This window comes from Ambystoma mexicanum, chromosome 10 (assembly GCF_040938575.1).
Source record: "Ambystoma mexicanum isolate Mex_15411 chromosome 10, UKY_AmexF1_1, whole genome shotgun sequence".
Taxonomy (NCBI): Eukaryota; Metazoa; Chordata; class Amphibia; order Caudata; family Ambystomatidae; genus Ambystoma; species Ambystoma mexicanum.
The window spans coordinates 1,473,829,173-1,473,849,613 of NC_090932.1; the positions used below are offsets into that span (position 1 = coordinate 1,473,829,173).

The following is a 20,441-nucleotide window of genomic DNA, read 5'->3' on the forward strand; positions in this document are numbered from 1 at the left end:
GCCCTGCTTTACACCTCTCCCAGTTTTTATCAGTGCTTTTAGGTTTCCATTCTGGTCAGGGCGAATTCTGATCTCTGTGTTGGAATATAATGCCTTAATCGCCTGTATTAGCCCTGTTGGACAGTTCTGATCCTTATCTGTTTCCCCAGCAAGTCACGGTCAACTGTGTCGAAGGCGTGAGCCAAGTCTACAAATGCTAGGTAGATTTGTTTTTTTCCTTATTGCTTCCATTTTCAATAAGTTAGCGTAAGGAGATTCAGACCGCAGCCGACTCCCTTGACGAACCCTGTTTGCCTGTTTTCTAAGGATCCCGTCAATTTAATCCAAGCTGTTAACTTGCGTTGTAGTTGCGTTGCAAAGATCTTAGCTACTATGTCAAGGAGCGCTATGGGCCTATAATTTCTAGGCTCCCTTTTTAAAAATGGGTACTATTATAGCGCTTTTCCAACGCTCCTTCGAGATGATCCAAAGCAGAGTATCACAAAACACTGCCCACTCCTCTGGATTTTGCATTAACATGTGGTTTGTCAAGCCATCCGGGCCTGGGGCACTTGAAGAATGAATGTGTCTGATGTTCTTCACAATATCCTCGATTGTGATTCCTTCAAGACATTGTTCTGTTATCGTTCCTTGTTTTTTAAACAGGTTGGTATAATGAAGGACCCACTAATCTTTGGTTACCATATTGCAGTTTAGGGCATGTTGTGGAGCTTCTATTTTATTTATAATTGGCCAGAAGTCTTGTGATGTTTTGTGTTCCATACTTTTTAACATCACTTCCGCATCTCTTTGCTCCATAATTGACTTATGGGATTTTATCCAGTTTTTGTATTTCAGCCTAAGTTGCTTTTTCTGTTTGGCGCGATCAGTCTGATTCAGGGCCTCATTCCGAGTTGGGCGGTAAGGGTTAACCTTCACCGGTAATGGTGCCGGTAAACCCTTAACACACTATTCCGAGGTCCCTTAGCGGGACCTGCGAAGGACGTGTGTTCTGACCACACATCCTTTGCGGGTTCCGCTAAGGGAACAGGGTGCTAATAATGGGCCAGCTATTTGCGGGCCCGTAATTAGCACCTTTCACATTGAGCCTTATGGGGGCTCAAATGGGAATAGGGAATGGTTTACTGAATGGGGACTTCCCGGGTCCTCCAAGGTTGGAATGACCCGGTAAGTCCCCATTCAGCCAGACCGGACCCGGGTTTGGAGGCAGCCATGGTGCTAATAGCAACATGGCTACCTCCAAACTCGTAATGACCCCCTCACTCTTAAGTGCTCTGATGTTTTTCCGTAGTTTTTTTCTTGCATACAATTTCCTTGTCAAATATATGTAGCGGCTTAAATTTTGTTTTTCCAGTACCATGCCATTGCTCTTTATATTCTTCTAACAAGGGACCGTACTCCATATTGTCGCTACATCCATTAGCCTTGTTACTGTAGAGGTTTTTTGTGATATTCGTAATCTTCGTGCTGTTTAATCTCGCTGTTATTACCCGGTTCAATTTCGATATTCTGTGGCCACTTTTCCCTTTTTAAACCTTCAGTATGTCTAAGAGCAATTATTATCAAGTTGTGGTCACTCTGACATATTTATTACTTTCAAGTATATTATGTTTTTTTTCAAGTACTTCAGATACGAAAAAGTTTAGCATACTTATTTCTCTAACACTCATCTCGTTCATACATTGTGATTTAATCTTGTCGAGGTTGCTGTCTTAGTCTCTGTTTTGTTGTTTTCCCATTTCAGTTTCACACATTCCAAGTTTAAATCACCACATATTTAAGTAAGCCCCCACTCGACTGATCAGTGATCCTGTTCCGTTTCTTCTGTTCCTCCTTTTGTGTCTGTGTCGCGCCCCGATGCCTGCAGGCTTTTCGTCACGAAAGAAAGAAAGAAAGAAATAATAGACGGTAACGTGTCCCCCTGCACACGCCTGTGTATAAGCTTGCATTATACAAGGTATTTTTCCAAAGCATGTGCAGGGAGGTAAGGCCTAGTTCTTGGTGAATAGCCTCAGCAGGGACTGAAGTTGGTAAGCCCAGTATGGATCAAAGTACTTTCCCTTCCAAGAACTTAAGCCTGCTTATGTACTTTTCTGATACAGATTCAAGTGCATATGGAATACAGGCTATCATACCTTTTTGTGTAAATCTCTGAGGGCCTCCACTGAGCCTCCACATTTTGATTTTGCATAATTTTTCATCAACTGCCAGCGTCCCCGCACTTTCATGAACATAGTTTCTCTTTGCAGGGAGCCGTAGCATAGGTGTAATTCAGACAGCCCAAATAGAGCTATGAATCAACAACCAAGTTTGACCATGTCTTATAAACCAAGCAAATGGAAGGCTGCAATGTTTTATGTGTCCGCTACAGTCATTATCTTTGTTTTCTTGCTGTTAACTTTAAGCCCATTCCCCTGTGCGTATTCCTTAGGGTGACCAGACGTCCGGGTTTTCCCGGGACAGTCCGGGGAAATCACCGGACGTCCCAGGGTCCCGATAGTTATTTTATAAACCCTGTCCGGGGTTTTGGTCGTGCCTTTTTTTTTTTTTTTTGCCGGGACCCGATTTCGGAATCCCGAAATCGGGTCCCGGCGCACCTCTTCCTGCGCGAATGGTGGTGTGAAATGCTTTTCACGCCCCCATTTCCTCCCCCTCCGCCTCCCCCTCCCTGGCGCTCTCCTCCACTGAGAGGAGTGTGCAGGTTAGCACACCCTCTCCCCGCCTGCCGCAACTGGCCACCGACATATAAGTAGTACTAAAGTTATATGTGCATTTACTTTAGTCCTACTTATATTTCAATGGCCCGTCTGGGGTTTTTAAAAAAAAATAATCTGGTCACCCTAATATTCCTGTAACTACTTTATTGTTCTATGGAGGCTATGTATTATATAAAGAAGTAGGGAGGACTATGCAAACTGTCAGTGCAAACATGGAACCGGGAACTAAAGCAGTCTATTGTTCTCAGTGTAGTTAACTTGCAAGAGGAGGACAATTCGTAAGCGGTCAAATTGAGCAGGCTCGGAACCACTTATGAGTGGGAACTAAACAAAGTAGCCCTGTAAATTGTGTTCAAAGCGTGGAGTCATCCAGCTGTGGATATGTTTGCCATGGAGAACATAAAATGTCCCCTCTTTGCCTCCTGGACAGGTCAGGGTCGACCCTCGTGGGAGATGAGTGCCCAAGGCCAGGACATCACCACCGACCATCCTGGAGGCCTGGCTGGGATGTGTTACAGAATTTACCTTTGGGAAAGGAGGAGGACCCTGCCAGGGCTCCTAGGACTGCCGCTGCACTTGGGGATGGTCAACCCACATGGGGGACGGGTGCCCAAGGCCAAGTACATGATTCCCCCCCCCCCCCAAACCCCCAATCATCCAGGTATTCTGGCTGGCCTGGTTACAGCTTCTCCCTCGGGGAAAGGTCGGGACCCTGCTGGGGCTCCATGCAACCACTGCTGGGCTTTGGGATGGTCAAACCACATGGGAGACAGCCCCCCAAGGCCAGGACATCACCTCCACCCGTCCTGGAGTGGCTTCGTTACAGCTTTTTCCTTTGGGGAGGTATTGGCACGCTGCCGGAGCTCCCTGGTGGGGAAAAGCTGTAACACATGCCAGCAAGAACTCCAGGGTGGTTGGAGGTGATGTCCCAGGCCACATCCATTTCCCATGTGGTTTGACCATCCCCAAGCACAGCAGCGGGTGCAATGAGGCCCGCCAGGGTTCCTGACCTTTCCTGGAGGGAGAAGATGTAACGCAACCCAGGCAGAGCTCCAGGATGGTAAGGGGTCATATCCCTGGCCTTGGGCAGCTTACTCCCATGTGGGTTGAACATCCCCAAGCCCAGCATTGGTTCCAGGGACGCCCAGGATATTCCCCATCCTTTCCTGGAGGGACAAGCTGGTAATGCAGGCCAACCAGAGCTCCAGGATAGTCGGGGAGGTGGGGGTGTGGGTAATGCCCCTGGCCTTGGTTGGCTGTTTCCCATGTGGGTCGACCGTCCCCAAGTCCAGTGCCAGTTCCGGCAGGGTCCCCATTCTTCCCCAGAGGGAAATGCTGTAATGCAGCCCAGCCAGAGCTCCAGGCTGGGCTTGGGGAGATGGTCGCCCCGTATGGGAGACAGCCCACCAAGGCCAGGGACAGTATCCCTGACTATCCTGGAGTTCTAGCTGGCCTGTGTTGCAACTTCTCCCTTCCGGAAAGGTTGGGGACCCTGCACGTGCTCCCTGGGACTGCCGTAGAACTTGTGGACAGTCAACACTTTTTCTTTTCCAACCAAGTAGGTGCACCCACACATGTGAGGTACCATTTTTGTTGGGACACCTGTGGGAACGCAGGACGGTAGGACATGTGTTGATGGCGTGTTTCGGTGGGTGGGCAGAGGGAAATGTCGGAACATTTATTTATTTTTGTCACCAAATTTCGGATTTTGCTGGGGCTTGTGGGCAATACATCGTGGAGTGATTCACACAAGTCAGACTGCTGTGGATTCCCAGTCATTTCGCGTTTTCCTTTTGCGCCCAGGTAGGTGCACCCACACATGTGAGGTACTGTTTTTGTCGGGACACCTGAGGGAACGCAAGAAGGTAGGACTTGTGGTGCTGGCTGCGTGTTTCGGTGGGTGGCCATGAAATATCTGAAAATTGTGCGTTTTTTTTCACCAAATTTCTGACTTTGCCGGCGTTTGTGGGCAATACATTCTGGGGCGATTTGCGCAAGTCATACCTCTGTGGATTCCCACGGGTGTCTTCTTTTTGGATATGCATGGGGTTCCCTGTTTTCCTTGGTGGGTGCGACATCCCAGGCCCTAATCTGTAGGTTGTCCTCAAAAGCAAAAGCCCTCAAAATCTGCTCTGCCGAAAGCCTTGGGGTTTCCAGTGGTTTCCCTTTTACCCTTTGCACCCCCACATGTGAGGTACTGTTTTCGTCAGGACACCTGGTACAACATTTGGTGTTTGCATGGTTTTCATAACGTTTCGAACCATTTGCTGCTGCGCTTCGTCACACAACCCTTTCATTTCCCAAAAGTGACCTACATTTAGTCTCTGCTTTTGGCACTATACACTTTTGTAAACTGCACAAGTCACCTACCCTTCAAAAGGTCTGCCTGTGCTCTTTCAAAAAATGTATGCGTGCCCTTCCTCACCACGATTTTCCTTATTTACACCTGCTAAGTACGTCTGTTTAGGCCATGAGCATAAAGATCCTGTGTACCATGGCTCCGTTTTTGGCTTGTGGTATTGCTTGTTTTATGAAACATTATGAAAAATGTGTGATTTCCTAACTGGAAGAGTGGGGGGGAGGGGGGAAATGTAGCAGAGCAATGTTTTTCTCAAAATTCACAGAAGCCATTCGTTACCGGACCAATCATGTACACCACATACTTTTTTTTTTCCTGTCATTTTCCTGATTTATTTCCCCAAACTATGGAATTTTTCCCTACATAGTTGTTGCCTGACCTGTGCAAATCACCCCTTCCTAAACTTGACATTTTGTCTACTTTTCAGAAATGTATGCCTTTCTGTCTTCCCATTCAGCCTTCCTAGTCTTCTCTTCCATTCAGTCTATGCATGTCCTATTGGAAAAAAGGCCCACATCGCCTACCTCTCAAAACGGCTGGTAACCATATCTGTTCTTGAAAGCCTGGGAAATGGGGAATTCAGCACAGCAAACCATCTGTTCCTAGCACTTACAAGGACAAAACCACAGGCTTCTTTGTACATCATTTTATTGGTATTTTCTGAAAAAACCCAACATTTTCTCACTTTTTGGTTATTTTCTCTCACCCCCCTACAGCAAACTAGGATTCCTTGGTGGCGATACGACCACCTACATGTGGGGAAAAAAGGGCCCAAATCTTGCGAGATATCTCATGTAACAAAGTTACAAGGCATTGAATGGCGACATACCGAAATCAACGAAAAAGGCTTTGGCACTGGGGGGGGGGGGGGGACCCCTGGCAGTTAAGGGGTTAATGCAATGCTTCCTTTATGTTCTTATCCTAGATTGATTGGGGGTGTCAAACATAAAGCCTGTAGGCCGATCAGCCCCTTCCTCTGGCCTGCCGCACACAATGGGCCTCATTAGGACCCAGGCGGTAAGGGGTTTACGGCGGCGTAAACGGCGCCGACCCTTACCGCCTGAGTACGAGGTCCCTTAGCGCCATGGAGGATTTAACACCTGCTTTTAGAAGGTGTTAAAATCCATGGCGCTAAGGGACCTTGTTGTTAATTACGCCACCGTAATTTACGGTGGCGTAATTAACGCCTTCCCCACTCCCATTATGCCCTATGGGGCAAAAATGGGAATGGGGAAGGGTAAATGGGTTAATGGGGACTTACCGTCCCGCCAACCTCGGAATGGGGCGGTAAGTCCGCCAACCACCATGGCGTAAACATAGTTTACGCCATGGTGGTAAAGGTACGACCCAGGCGGTAACTTACCGCCTGGGTCGTAATGAGGCCCAATGCATGTTAACGGAGGATTTTGCTCTGATGGAGGAGATCAAGGACACCAGGATTCCCCGCTGCACAGGCGTCCGTTTCATTAACGTTAGAAAGGCTTTGTCACCAGGAGCCGATTATCTGCAGCTTCGCCAGGATTCAGCGCACTACTGCACTAGAAGGCAGACGGCCTGAAAGAATGGGAAATTAATGCACGCTGAATAACGCAATACGAGCAAAACGCACACAAATAGTAATCTTCCCATTAAGTAATCGTTTACTTTTAAACAAAATCTGAGTGCTACTTTTATCGACAGTCACCCCAAAAGACTTTGGCTCCACACATAAATAATGCAATTATTCTGAGCTCTGCAAGATAAAGAAAAATGCTTTATAAAACATCACTTTCGCTGGGTTCATACTACTACTACGAGGGAGCCCCCCTAAAACCTGTACATTATATGAAACAATGATAAAGCTACAGTTATGCAATGTTCCCAGTGTAGTAGTGGTATTTGCATCAAGTGCTGCTTCAGTGATGGTGTGGCAGAAATATTTATTTGTGTACTGTACACCCGTTTTTAGATGGGGGGCCGCCCCCCACCCCCTCTATTTTTGTTGCACACATCCCGACTTGGCATCTGAAGTATTGGCATATTTAATGTGACACCCCCACGCCCCAGAGAAGTATTTCTAAATCCGATGCCTTTTTGGTTCAAATTTCTCCAGAAATTGGAAAAAAAATGAAAGTGCTATAGAATGAACTACATTGACCCATTTAACAATAATCAAGTGGGGAGATTACCACTAACTCTCTGGAGGGTGTCCGGCTCACTCACTTCGCTTGAGTTCACGAATTTCGGGGAAAACATTTATTCTGCCTCACTTTAAAAATCCACCAGTCAATACTATTCTAATTCTGTTCCTTTAAATGGGCCTGGTGGTGTGGCAAGGGAGGCGTGTATTTGAATCCAAACTGGGCCATTGTCCTTAGTGACACCTGGGCACTACACCAAGATGGTTGCCACTGTGTTTAGCGACACACATGGCCGTTAGCTGTGCCGCCTTTCCACAGCTTCATGCAACACAATGTTTATGCAGAAACATTGTTTCTGTAGTAACTCGTGTGTTGACCCAGATTCCATTAGTAGAACGGGCCCTAACCTGCAGGCCACCCTTATTAAAGACCCTGCTCCTGACCTGCACCTTCAATAGCACACTGGGATGTTTTACAAACCTAAAAACATAGGCGTTGATTCACAAACCTTTGTTTCTACTTATAAAAACACAGTAGAAAAAAGATGTACAGTTACACCAGCGTAACTCGCACATGGGAAAGAAAAGTGGCCTTACCCAGGCACGCCGAGGGAGAGACTGAGGTCGGGGGCAGGCTGGGAAGAGGGGCAAGGGGGCAAATGCCACCAGGCTGGCTGGGCTTATGCTACCTTGGCCAGAGCTTTACTGTGTGAAACGTACAATGGGAAAAGATAAAACCCTTTCGAATCCAGCCTTTTTCAATGGAATCGAGTGCTGCAAGGCCGGCTCGGCTTCTCGGGGTGTCCGGAGTTCCGCAATGTTGCAGATGTGCCTGGGCGGCTCCCACACATGGGTCTCCCACACATGGGCCTCCGCAGCGGGAAGAACCGAGGCTGCAGATGCATGTTCATACCGCCCCGCCAGCGGCAATGTATGACTTTACATGACCGGTTCTGTGATCCTGGATGTTAATGTGGGCACCACTGCGGACCACCTTGGCCTTTTACAAGCTTATCACGACTCCTCCTTGGGCCTATATCGTAGAGTTTATCCTGTTTCATTCTGTAAGAACTCTTCCCCTATGTTGAACTTGATCACCGGTGAGTTCAATACAAAGAGTTTAATAGCACCCAGAAGAGGATGTTACTATATGGTGGTTAGAGAAATAGCTGTTGGTTTGTATGTGGTACGCCCTTTTGTGCACTGTTGAAGATCACACAGATGGATGTACAATTCAGGGATTCAATATTCATAGACTACAAAGTAAGTCATTCAGAGTTGGGTGGTAGCAGTAAAATGCAATTCTACCCAATTCAGGGTTTGATCAAATACCATTGGTGGTATTCCATGGGAATCCCAGAGGTGGGTGGTATTTTAGGCAAGCCTTTGCAGTAAATCCACCTATTTTTACCTTCACCTTTATTTTAGTGTTAATACAAACGAAAAGCTGTGACTAGAGGGGGGGGGCAGAAGAAGGAAGGTATGCATTTTGTCCCTCTACTCACATGTCCTTTCTGCTCATCTCTTCCATACATCTGAACCTCACTCCAGGGACCGCCTGTGCTCCCTCAGATTTTCCCTTTATTATTTCTGGTTCTTTTATTTGGTTCCACCTTCTCCATCATGTCTGTCCTGATAATGCCACCTCCCCCTGTCTAATCAATTATGAGGTTTTTTGTACTGTTAACATTTGAACTGTTCTTATTTTGTACAGTACCTTGATTGAAGCACTTCATAAATGCAATAAAATTAAATGAAACTAGGGATGAGATCTGAAGATTCAATTTTATTGGATGACCCACCCCAGGTGGACCGCCAAAGAGATTGCAATAGGTGAACGCGTTCAGAAGCGGCCACTAAACAGAATAGGTTTCAGAAAATGGTTCCGATGCCCCTGTAAAAACAGTTGTGAAAACCCATTCAACAATATTTTTGTCAAGTTTAGGAGACACTCTTTGCCTTTTGGGTAACATTTACTGGGTAGTAAGAATAGAGAGCAGGGCTGCAATACTATTGCAGGTGTTGCTTAACCTATGTGGGTGTATGGGACCAGACGTTTGGGGAATTTAAGGATTAAACATTGAGCGCCTGTGTGCTCTCAGCTCAGTTGAAGGCAGCTTTTCTGTCATGCACTTTGCCCACGCGAAGGTTGGAAGAGACCTGTTCTTCATGCAGTTGATATCTTTCCTGTACCTGTTTTAGTGATTATCATGTATTAGTGTTGGACCTTTTCATTTCAAGCCCAAGAATGTTTGCGTTAATCGCCAAGTGCTAGTGCCTTCAAAAGGGTAGATCTCAGGGAAGTTCCTTGAAACCAAACTGTTAAATTAATTTGCATAAGCATCTCCTAAACCCTGATTCTGTTCCAATGTAACCAAGGGACATACTGTATACCTCTCTTCCTGAAACTTACCTTCACTTTGTATTGTGCCCTCTTCTCAAATGTCTGCATTGTCTTCTCTCTGTACTACCTCCGCAACAGCACCACAATGCCTAAGGGCCGATGTGCGCTTTACAGATGGAAATAAATAAATAAAGGCTGGGTGCTGACGGCTGTGAACTGAAGGCATTCATCTGGGTACCTTGGGCACTCCCAGGGGGTATATCTCTTGTTCGCGGTTGGCCAGGCCTGCAGCCATGTTCACCCAAGCTGCATACAATCAACCTGGGGCTCCCCTGAGGAGCAGAAAGAGAAGGGAAGGGAAGGGAAGTAAGCTTGGCATCCTCCTCTTTATTGCATCTTTCTCTTTGTATTTCTCAATTACTCCTGCTTCAAATAAAAAAGTGTAACGCCACAGTGTGTGTGGGTGCTGGTTCAGAACATCGGTGCACAGAGATTATCGAAGAAAACTAGAGGGGGAAACCTTTCTCGCGGGCAGATGCAATAGACTGCACAACATGCAGGAATGTTTCAACACTTTCAAGCAAGGAAGGATAAGCGGGCACCACTTTTTGGTTTTGAAGTTTTTGTGTTTTGTTACTACTAGCCTTGGTCTGTTCTGTTGCTATATGTTTCAACACTTTGTCAGATTGACTCAAGCACATCCCACTGCCCTGACCCAGGGTGATGAACCATGTGGCAGCAAGTCTGTTCCTTACTCTGGACCATGCTTCGGTGGTGATATTGGTGCACGACAACACCGATAAACCGTAGGGACCTCCCACACAGTTCATGCTATGTCTCATAGGGGTATGGGCCGGAGTGGCAGCAGAAAGCTTTTCCAGTCATACCCAAGCCTCTCCAACACTACCTGGTAGTAGATGGACACGTTTCCTGTTCTTGGAGTACCCTTGTGGAGTTAGTGGGACTTGCTTACGTCTCTGAACTTTGGGATGCCTGACGGTTTGACATGCCCGTATGCTGGCGAATGGAGGGTCGAGGCAACCCCGTATAGCAAGAATTGAGCTGGTTATGCCGGATATCCAGGGGCAATGATAGACTGTTAGTACAGAACAAGACCTACTCGTGGATGGAGTTAATCAGGTGAGGGCAACATCCACTGCAGTCACACCCACCACAGCGACCACTAGTTTCAGGAATGTGCGAGCCCTTCTAGCAGCTTCCCCTGTTCTTTGGACACTTGCACTCCTAGGACCTCTATTAGAATTTCACAGGAGACCCCAAGACATGTAGGCATTTTTGGCACAATGTGAACTCCACTTCCTGGACAGACCTCAACACTTTGAGAATGGTCCTGCTTCATTTTCGTTTATGTTATGAACTATGTTCTTGTTTGGGCTATCCAGTTGATTTAAGACAAAGGCTCCCTAATCGCAGAGCTCTGACACATTCATCACTCAATTAAAGACCATGCACGACAACAGAGAGCCCATGAAAACCACTCACTTAGTACCTATACAGGACAGCAATATCGTATTACTAATATAATGATAGTTTTCAACAAATAAAGGGGAGGCACAATGGGCAGATCTATCTGCTGCAGCCGCCTTTTATCCGAGTCTCGGAGAGGAATTAAGACAGCCTATCAATAGACGGCAGAGTCGGAGACGAGGGAGTAGGGGGGGAGATGAGACCAACTGCCATAGTACAGACAAGGGATAATTCAAGTCCTGGAATGAGCATCGCAGGGGTTAAGGAAACCATGCAGATTGGTAATGGCAGGCATGCATAACACCAATAGAAAAGGAACCCAGGGGCAAGGTGAACGGTATCCCTATACTATGGGCCGGCTGGGCATCTCGTGAGGAAATGTCCCTAATTGGCTGGAAATGCCCAGCCTCGTTGTTGAGGGATGGATGTAGTCTGAACCTGGCCACTCAGTGAGTTAGAGGTAAATCTCATTTATTGCTACACGTGATGCTGGCCCTTGTTTTGGGTCCATTAGCAACCTGCACACTAGCTTATTCCGGGGCCTCAGGAGACGTTGGATCATGCCTTCCCCAATATATTCTTTGGTTGCTTCTCCCTTCTGGGGGGAAATATGCTTCAAAACGAAACCTCTCTACATATTGCCGCCACACCAGGGCATGTTGAGTTCAACATAATTAGTTCACATACTTTTCCAGCTATTTTAGGTACCTAATTGCTAAGGCAACACAACCTTGACATAGATTGGGCCCAAGCAATAATCATTTTTAAATTAAATTCCTGTGCACAACACTGCTGGCAAAAATCTTGTATACCTGGAAAGCAACACTTGGTGTGCCTAGCCGCGCAGGGAGCACAAAACAAAAAAACGTTGTCTTTAGCAATACTGTAGCATTCAAGATGTTATTTGGGAGGTTGACTCGGAGATTACCTTCTCATTGGTTTTTGGATTGCCCCATCAATTTGGTTTCCTGGAGCCATGGTAACCCACGGCAGGATATAAATGCTTTAAAACCACAAGAAAATGTAGAGTTGCGCACCTTTCTTGAAGAACATTTGTGCAAAGTCTTCATTAGATTCCACATCCTTTTGGCCAACCTGGAGGATCCCTCCTGCAATGCATGGCCAATATTGAGCATAATAAACCCACAGCTAGAAATGGGCACCCCTCCACTACTCTCCGTCCTATTGGATCAGTTCAAAACGGCAATTTATTTTTCTAAATTAGACCTTAGGATAGACTACAACCTGGTCTGTATCAGCAAAAAAGAGTGGAAGACGGCCTTAAAAACCAGATAAGATCATTACTATCTAGTCATGCCCTTTGGGCTTTGTAATGTCAAGACCTCACCCTAGAATTTCATCAATGAGATATCCTGTAATCATTTTTTACTCCTTTGTTATCGTGTACTTGGAGGATATCTTAGTATTTTTAGGCGTGTTAGTAGAACATATTGGCCTCATTACAAGTGTGCCGGTCCGGTAACAATGATACTGGTAAGTTACCGGCACCGTTGTTACTGGACCGGCATACTCTGAGGTCTGCGAGCGGGTTGGAGCGAGCAAAAGTTGGATGTAGTGGGGTCCCAGGACCCAGAAAGCCTTGAAGATGATGCAGAGGGTGTTGAATTTGATCCTTGCAGCCACAGGGAGCTAGTGGAGAGATTTTAGGGCTAGAGAGAAGTGGTACCTCGGCTTGAGGCCAAGGATAAATCTTGCAGCCCTATTCTGGATTAGTTGAAGGGGGCAAAGAGAGGAGAGAGGCAGATTATCTATAAAGATAATCCTGTGTAGCCTTAATCAAACAGCATTTCCCAACTACTTCAACAATCAATTTAGGACCGCATTACTACCCAAACCACATATGTCACCTAGCCGACCTAACCTATCCGCATGTGCATGGTTAGGAAACTTTGCATCTAAGCAGGTCTATTTATATTCTGAACCTGCTGGCGGGGCAACTTCTCACTACACCACGCATTATGCGCTTACGTGCGTGTGCGTCTAGATGCCGTGAGACTCTAACACTGATGATAAACCGGCACCACAATTGTGCGCCATATTGGACTAATCCAAACCCAATTCAAGAGTGTGTACTAACGCACTACTAATGGATGGATTCTCTACATGAGACTTACTACAATGATAACTAACATCTGTATGCCCCCTGTTCTGAATGCGTTTGTAGATGTCACTGTATAGAGATTTATTGATGGTGTTCTCTTCACGGGACTCACTACACTGGAATCTAAAATGGGCTACTGTTCTACATGTTTAAAGTCCCCTCGTCTAAATAAAGTGTTGCCTCCCCTTGCACATATACATGGGTATTGATTTTGAGAGGTTGCATAGACAATAGTGGCAGATCTGTGGTATGTCATGAACCATAGTATAACTTGGCAAGTGTGGGCCTTGGTGTCTTGAGATCCAGGATATAAGAGCATACAAATTGATATTGATATTTTATTTATATTGCGCTCGTGTTTCAGAGCGCGAAAACATAAACCTGTGCAACTGTAAATACAGGATACCACACTAGAGTATCTTTCGTTGTTAGACCAGGCCTGGATGATACGGAGGAAAAAAAGAGGACATAGTTTAGAGATTTTCAGATGGTATTTTAGGTGCAAAAGCGTTAATAGAAAATGAATGCCGCCCATTCAATATTGTTGATCAAACCTCTATTCACCCCATTTTTGTTCAACTTGTGTCAAAGATTTATCTCTGTCTCCACTTCTGGGGTGTGGTTTCACTACCTGGATCAAAAAACCAGAGTAACTCAGTGTGATCATGTCACATAGCATTAAAGTGCTCTACTAATGGCTTGTCTTGGATTTTGTTTTTGATGCATGAGCAGTGTTGACATCTCCGGTGACAAATTTCACACGCAGTTTTAACCCAGCCCACATTTTTAAAAAAAGCTATACCAGCCAGTGCTCCAGATAAGATTTTGACAGACTATTTTACTCCCTATTTTTCAAAATTGAGAGTAAAATGATTTTGTGGGGGAGTAAAAATGCAAGTCCATTTCCCAATGGAAGTATTTTGTGAGAAATGTTTTAAACAGAAATGTTTTAGTAATTATTTCATTGCATATAGTTGTACATGTACATCAAAAGACACAACTTTACTACTTCCAGTCAGACAGTAATACTAATAATAATGATTAAGTTTCTTCCTGTGGTACTACATGCACTACTGGTCCAGACATATGCCTGGAGCTGTTTGGTTGAATGCTGGGGCACAAGGTCTTATGTGTCTGTTTCCTATTTTTTGCTGGAAGTCTTTTTACTCCCTATTTTTATTTGTTTGGAGTATTTGCCTATTTTTACAGAGTAAAAGTGGCCAGCAAGCCCCTTAACTGGAGGGCTGATACCAGCGTGATTGGAGGGCCACCATAGAACAGATACAAACATACTCTCTATATTCGTAATATGCCTTTTTTCTTTTGCAAGAGAGGGGCAATTCTGCAATATGTTATATTATTTCCATGCAATCGGATTAGAAGTGCATACCTATATGAGATTCAAATTAACCAGGCCCCCACACTGGAATGTATGGGACCTAGAAGGGGGTGTAACTAAAGAGGAGAGACCTTGTAGATTATGTAGATGTGAGCAAACCCTTGAGACTCTGAAGCACCTCGTTATTTACTGCTCTGTAATGCATAACCCAAGAATCTCATGCTTTCAAAAGTATACTTGTTTTTATTTTGTGCATGGTGGAGAACGCCTTTGGGCCCGATTCATGATGGGCGAAAACATCTCCTTATTTCTAGCCATTACAAGATTTTTAAAGATAACATGTTGGAACCTCATATAACAACATAGATGCCCACTTTAGCCTATATTACCTGAATTAATTCTGCTCTTATTGTGTTATGATGTTACACTTTTTTAGTCTTTAATGTATTAAAAAACGAGTTTACTACTGTACTTTTTAATGTAATCTTAACCCAATTGGTAATGTTATATATCACTTTGTTCGATGATGATTGTGTAAGGTTTTAATTACAAACCAACTAACCTATATAAAGATGTCATCATGTTAACATTTTTTGTTTTGAAGATTCTAAACATTTAAAATATAGTATGCTATGTTTTATTTGCGCTAGTAATTGAATTTGGTGTCACTGGTTTATACATTATTCATATATTATTTTTAAACAGTTTGATGGTTTCTATAAACTTGTTAGCATTATTTCAAAACTGAATAGTGATGAATGTAAGGTTTGACCAAATTGCAATGACTCGCGTTGAATGGGACCACCCTCCAATCCATCAGTATAATCCTACAAATAGTAAAACATGTATTACAGTTTGAATGATCTTGTGCTTGATTTTTGTTGCCTTTATTTAAAAACCTTGTTTTAATTTTTGAAGTCTTAAAGAAGTGACCATATGCTTTCTTTTCCCACACACCTATTTTACATATTTGTGCAATTTTATTCTTGTGCTACAATGTAGTGTCGCCTTTTTTCATTTATGAATTGTTTATGCTTCCATTTTTTAATAGTTTAAAGTATCTCAAAATGTAAAAGGACACATCAACATGTTTAAAGTTTTTGCACATTATAACATTGTAGTGTGTTTGCGATGTATTTATCCTCTTTGTGGTTTTTAATGCCTTCCTATATTTGTGAACGATTTCAGCATCTTGGAGGCTGGCAGAGATAGTGCCCACATAAAAAAGGGGATAGGAGGCAATCCGAGAATAACTGACTCCTCTCTCGCCCCAATGTCACCAGTAAGATCTTTAGCAAGCTTATTCTCTCAAAGACACTGTTAGGAAGGTGTTTACTTTTGCTGCTTTCAGTCCATAGACATCTATGCACACACATCCCTACCCCCCAACGTTTTGCTTTTGTGAGTAACCTGACCTGACTTTTGAAAGCAAGTAAATCCATTTTGCTTTACTGATCTTCATTAGCTAATCTATTTTGGGGGCACTGATCAGTCCCTATGGCTATCAGTGCAGCAGGATTGTGTCTCCATTACTAAATTCCTCGTTGTTTTTAAGCTGCACACCATGTCTTACAGTGGAGTCGGGCAAGGGTACATTGTATCCCTTGTCCTTTTATTTTTAAGTAACATTTCTGTTACTTCCATGATGTGTCCAAGACCAGCGGGTGGCAGCCGATATTTTTCCACCGTGATTTCTTATTTTTCTTGCATGCACGTTTGCATTTTACAGCATAATGCCATTTATAGTACCATATACTCTAAAATGGCTGTGCCACACATTTCCTGCATCTCCCTTGGCCATGTTTTTCTTTGGACTTCTTCCTTCCCTCTCAGGGATATGTCATACAAGTGAAATCCTTGACTTTCCTGGGCAAAGCAGTGCTATGCACTTGTGGCTGTATGTGGGGGCTAGGACTGTCTGGTCCCAGTCCACATCCTGGCCAGAGTATGTCTTTTGCTGGGCAGATGTGGTGGCCGCAGGCTGTCCGGGACTGGGCCGCCCATGCCAGTTTGAATGGTGCAGATCCCTACCATTTGGTGGCCTTAGGGAGACCTCCGAAGAGGAGCATTCAGCTGAAGACCTGTGTATCACCTTTACAGCCAACCAGCATTGCCGCCATTAAAGTCCCAGAGAAGCCCTGCTCCTTTGTTCTGATCTCCCGAAGGCCTTCCTTGGTACTTCAACCTCTGGATTGGTAGAAACAGCCAGTCCCAATCCCTGCTCAGGAATACTGCTTTTGGAAGCCATCAGAAGTGTCCTGGGACCACCTGTGGACTGACCAGCTCTCACTTGGGACTGTTCATTGCATCGGTTCCCGTCCTGAGCTGGCGAGACAAGAAGCCTTCCTCAGCAGTTGCAGCTCTGCAGTAGACCGGAGTCTTTCAGGACCAGCTTCTTGGTCTCTGCTCTGCCACCTGATTGTGGTGTTTATCATTGCAGCCGCCTTTGTTGTGTCCTGGGGGGGGGGGGGGTCACTGAATGTCGTCTGCAATGTGGTGGTGGTTTCTGGTCATACCATGGTCATCCAGCTATCCAGTCACAGGAACCATCTCCCCAGAGTGCAAAACCGCAGACTAGCCGACCCAATCCTTACGCAGAAAGTGACCTCTGAACTAATGACCCTTCTCGACCCCCTTCAACGGAACCACCACGTTGGCCCAGTAGATTCAGAAACCCCAGGATTGGCTTCTGATGTAATCTCAGAAAAGGAGACGAGTTTACATATCTGTTTCTACTCCTCCCACCCCCTCCTTCCATAGGGTTTAACGCACACAGTCAGAACCATTCCTCTCTGTTGCCTCGCTGTCATCAGGGGAGTTCTGACCAACAATCCTACCCCTCCCCCTGGACTCGTCCTAGGGTGGTGGGATTAGGAGAGGACCCCTAAAGAACTTTATTTGTTTTGTTTCTTCGTAGCTGGAACCCTTAGCCCTATATGTTGGCTTTGCCAACTGCTCTGCCACTTTAAAGACACTGTAGTGTTTTAGCTGTTTTCTACTATACTTACCCGTATAGTATACCCGTTGGTTCTACAGCAATTACCTGTTCTTCTTCACTGACTTTACCACATGCAGTTGGCTAGTGTCCTTACCTGAATCTGATCTAATTGGCCAAACAAGTAAAGTGCCTGTGGTCTTTAGGAAAGCACCCCAGGGTGAATGTATGTATATGTGTGAGTGCATACTGTGAATTTAGTATGTTTACTTCCCTTTTTATTGTAATTGCAAAGAGTTTGTTTCAAGGACCAATAAATAACTGCATTTGTTTTATACATACTGTCTGAATAGAAATATTGAGTTATCCGTGTGTGTCTCATAGACCCATTCCACCCCCTCCTGAGTTGAGACCTTCCTGCTCAGTCACCTACCCTGATAGTTTGGCTAGAATTTAGTGGGCCTCATTACAAGTTTGGCGGTCCGGTAACAACGGTACTGGTAAGCTTGCGGGTGCCTTTCAGCCTGCCAGGTCTGACCGTGGACTGCAAGGCACCCGCTCGCATATCTAGACGGATGCACCGGCGCCATTCATGAATGGTGACGGTGCGTCCGTCCTCCCCATTCCCATTGAGTCCAATGGGACTCGAATGGGAATGGGGAGTAATATTTACCGTCACCCGGCAATGGGCAATTACCGGGTCCGCTGGGGCTGTAATGCCCCAGTAATTGGCCATTGCCGGGTGCCGCAAAATTCATGACTGACGACAGCCGTGCTGGTAATTACCGGCATGGCTACTGCCATAGTCGTAATGACCCCAGTGTCTTTTTTTTTTTTTTTTTTTTTTTTTTTTTTTCTTCTTCTCTTCTCTCTTCCCTGTTCACCAGAATAGGGTGGCCTGCTGGCCTCTCAGAATCACTCCACAGGGTTGAGAATTTGAGAATCCATCTTTACAGACACTGCGATGGGTGGATGATGCTCGAGTCATATCCCCGGTGGATTCATAAAGCGGGAAGGGACAGCAGAGTAGGGCTTAAGACTCTTGCTTTTAAAGGCAATGCATTTGCCTGATGGTCCTACAGCTATCTTCTTGTGAACTTCGAGCATGCCTACTTAGACAAAAAAAATTAAAATAGTTCTCACCGTATTGTCATTATTTTACCTTTTCAGTGCTTTAAATGTTTTCTATGCATTTGCATATTAATACAGGACATCGCATCACCTTAGCAACCCTTAATGAGGGGTGTGCAGTTTAATCAGAGAGACACAAATATAGACTGTATTCAGAGTAAGTTGATGAAAAGAAACATTTGATTTGCAATATTTGGAACATTACCAATGAATAGAGAGCTTTAATTAGTGAAAATAATGAAGGACGCATTTGCCTCCATCAAAAAGCAACTCGCATGTGCTATGATTAGTTTCAGTACAAAGGTGGTTGCCGGAGTGCATGACAAGCATTCAATCAGTGTTAGGACGCCTAAGGAATGTAAAATGGGAGTACATGCACTGTAACTTAATCTAATCATTTTCTTTCAGATGCAACAAAGTGGGAGGAGTCTGAGGGACGTTCAACTACCAGTTCTTGTCTCTCAGAATCCAGAGGAATTGCCACTGCTCAACCGGTCTGGCAAGAGTGACCCTGAAAGTGTACCTTGGTGTGTGTGTGGCAGATGCTACTCAATGGCAAAGTTGAAGGAGCAGCTATGTTGCCGACAGAGCAAGGGGCCCTGTGTCACAGCTGCGTCTTTGTTTGCACGGCTGGTCCTGTCCAGACCCACGTTAGAGTTCATTCTGCTCTACAAAGAGCCATTGTTGGACTTGCACAGCGCGGACATCAACGACAAGCTGCGGCACGGCGCGTACGCGCAGTACATCCACTGGCGATTTGGCTCTGGCGAGATCGAGAGCTACGTCGTCATACCCAGCTGCTGCAAACAGACCATTAGGGAAATGTATCCGAGTAAAGATGGGAAGTACTCTGGTTTTTAGGGCAGGTCACATAATCTTTTCAGGGTCCTTTAAGATGTGCCAGTAGAACCACAGGAAGCATCACTTTTTTTTTATAAGCCTGAATGTTATATATGTACATATGTGTATATTTTTTTAACAAAGCCACAACAGTTAATTTTAAGCACCAACTTAGATGGTTTGACAACATCGTGGTTGAAACATTTTAGAGTCCGGTGGGGTGCATAAGAGGTGTGCTTGTTACTCAACATAACGATATGGTTCCAAATGCCACATGTGTTTGCACCTCTTGCTAAAGAATGTTTGTCTCTTCCATCTTACTGTCCATGGTCTGGCCCAATATCCTGTCACCAACAAATAGTGCGCAAGCTAGATCCTCCAAAGAGGGGGGAGAAGGATAGATCACCCAGGATCAAGTAGAGCCCAGTGTCATCCAGACTCCACCATTGTTCTGCCTTTCCCCAGCCTCATGCTCTACTTCCCCATTTTGTCTAGCTGGGCATTTGCCACTTCCATGATCTCATCCGCAGCCTCCATCAAAACTTAACGGACTCGTGGGGCAGATGGGAGGACTGCGGCATGTCTTTCAACCATTCGTCTCACGTCACTGTTTTTTTTTAATCTCATTAACTTAGCTATTTTAACATCGCTACCCCTTGTAATAAATACTGCCAGATTGGCTGGTTGATGAATGGTTTTGTCCTTTTTTTTCTACTTTTAATTTCTGCTTATGTCATACAATATTGCTAATAACTGGGCTGCACCTGTAAGTGAAAGGGAAAGGTTATTCAAAATGAAGTGATGAGTGAGGCTATGCTATAGCTGTGCAGGGGTCCATATATTTTTCTCCAGTGCATCGGTGCCTTTGTCTGGAAATAAAGGGGAGGCATGGGTACCCAGGGATGTTGATTCACTAAAATGCCTGGGGTAGCAGAAGTGACATCACAGGAAGTCAGGTCACATGACCTTTGACCTGGATGGCATCCGTTCCTCTTTACCCCTGGTGACATCACCAGAAGAGGCTTGCAGGCTTTAAAAAAGGACATA

General features: G+C 45.1%; 1 protein-coding gene across 2 annotated transcripts in view; it reads left to right on the plus strand.

The window, feature by feature from the left end:
• The window catches only part of P2RX7 (purinergic receptor P2X 7), a 356,033-nt gene extending 335,947 nt beyond the window's left edge, over window positions 1–20,086 (plus strand). For both annotated transcript variants that reach the window (XM_069619560.1, XM_069619561.1), the window contains one exon: window positions 18,963–20,086. In XM_069619560.1, coding sequence (XP_069475661.1) covers window positions 18,963–19,415 — 453 coding nt within the window. In that variant the 3' untranslated portion in view covers window positions 19,416–20,086. The remainder of the gene's footprint in view (window positions 1–18,962) is intronic.
• The last annotated feature ends 355 nt before the right edge of the window (window positions 20,087–20,441 follow it).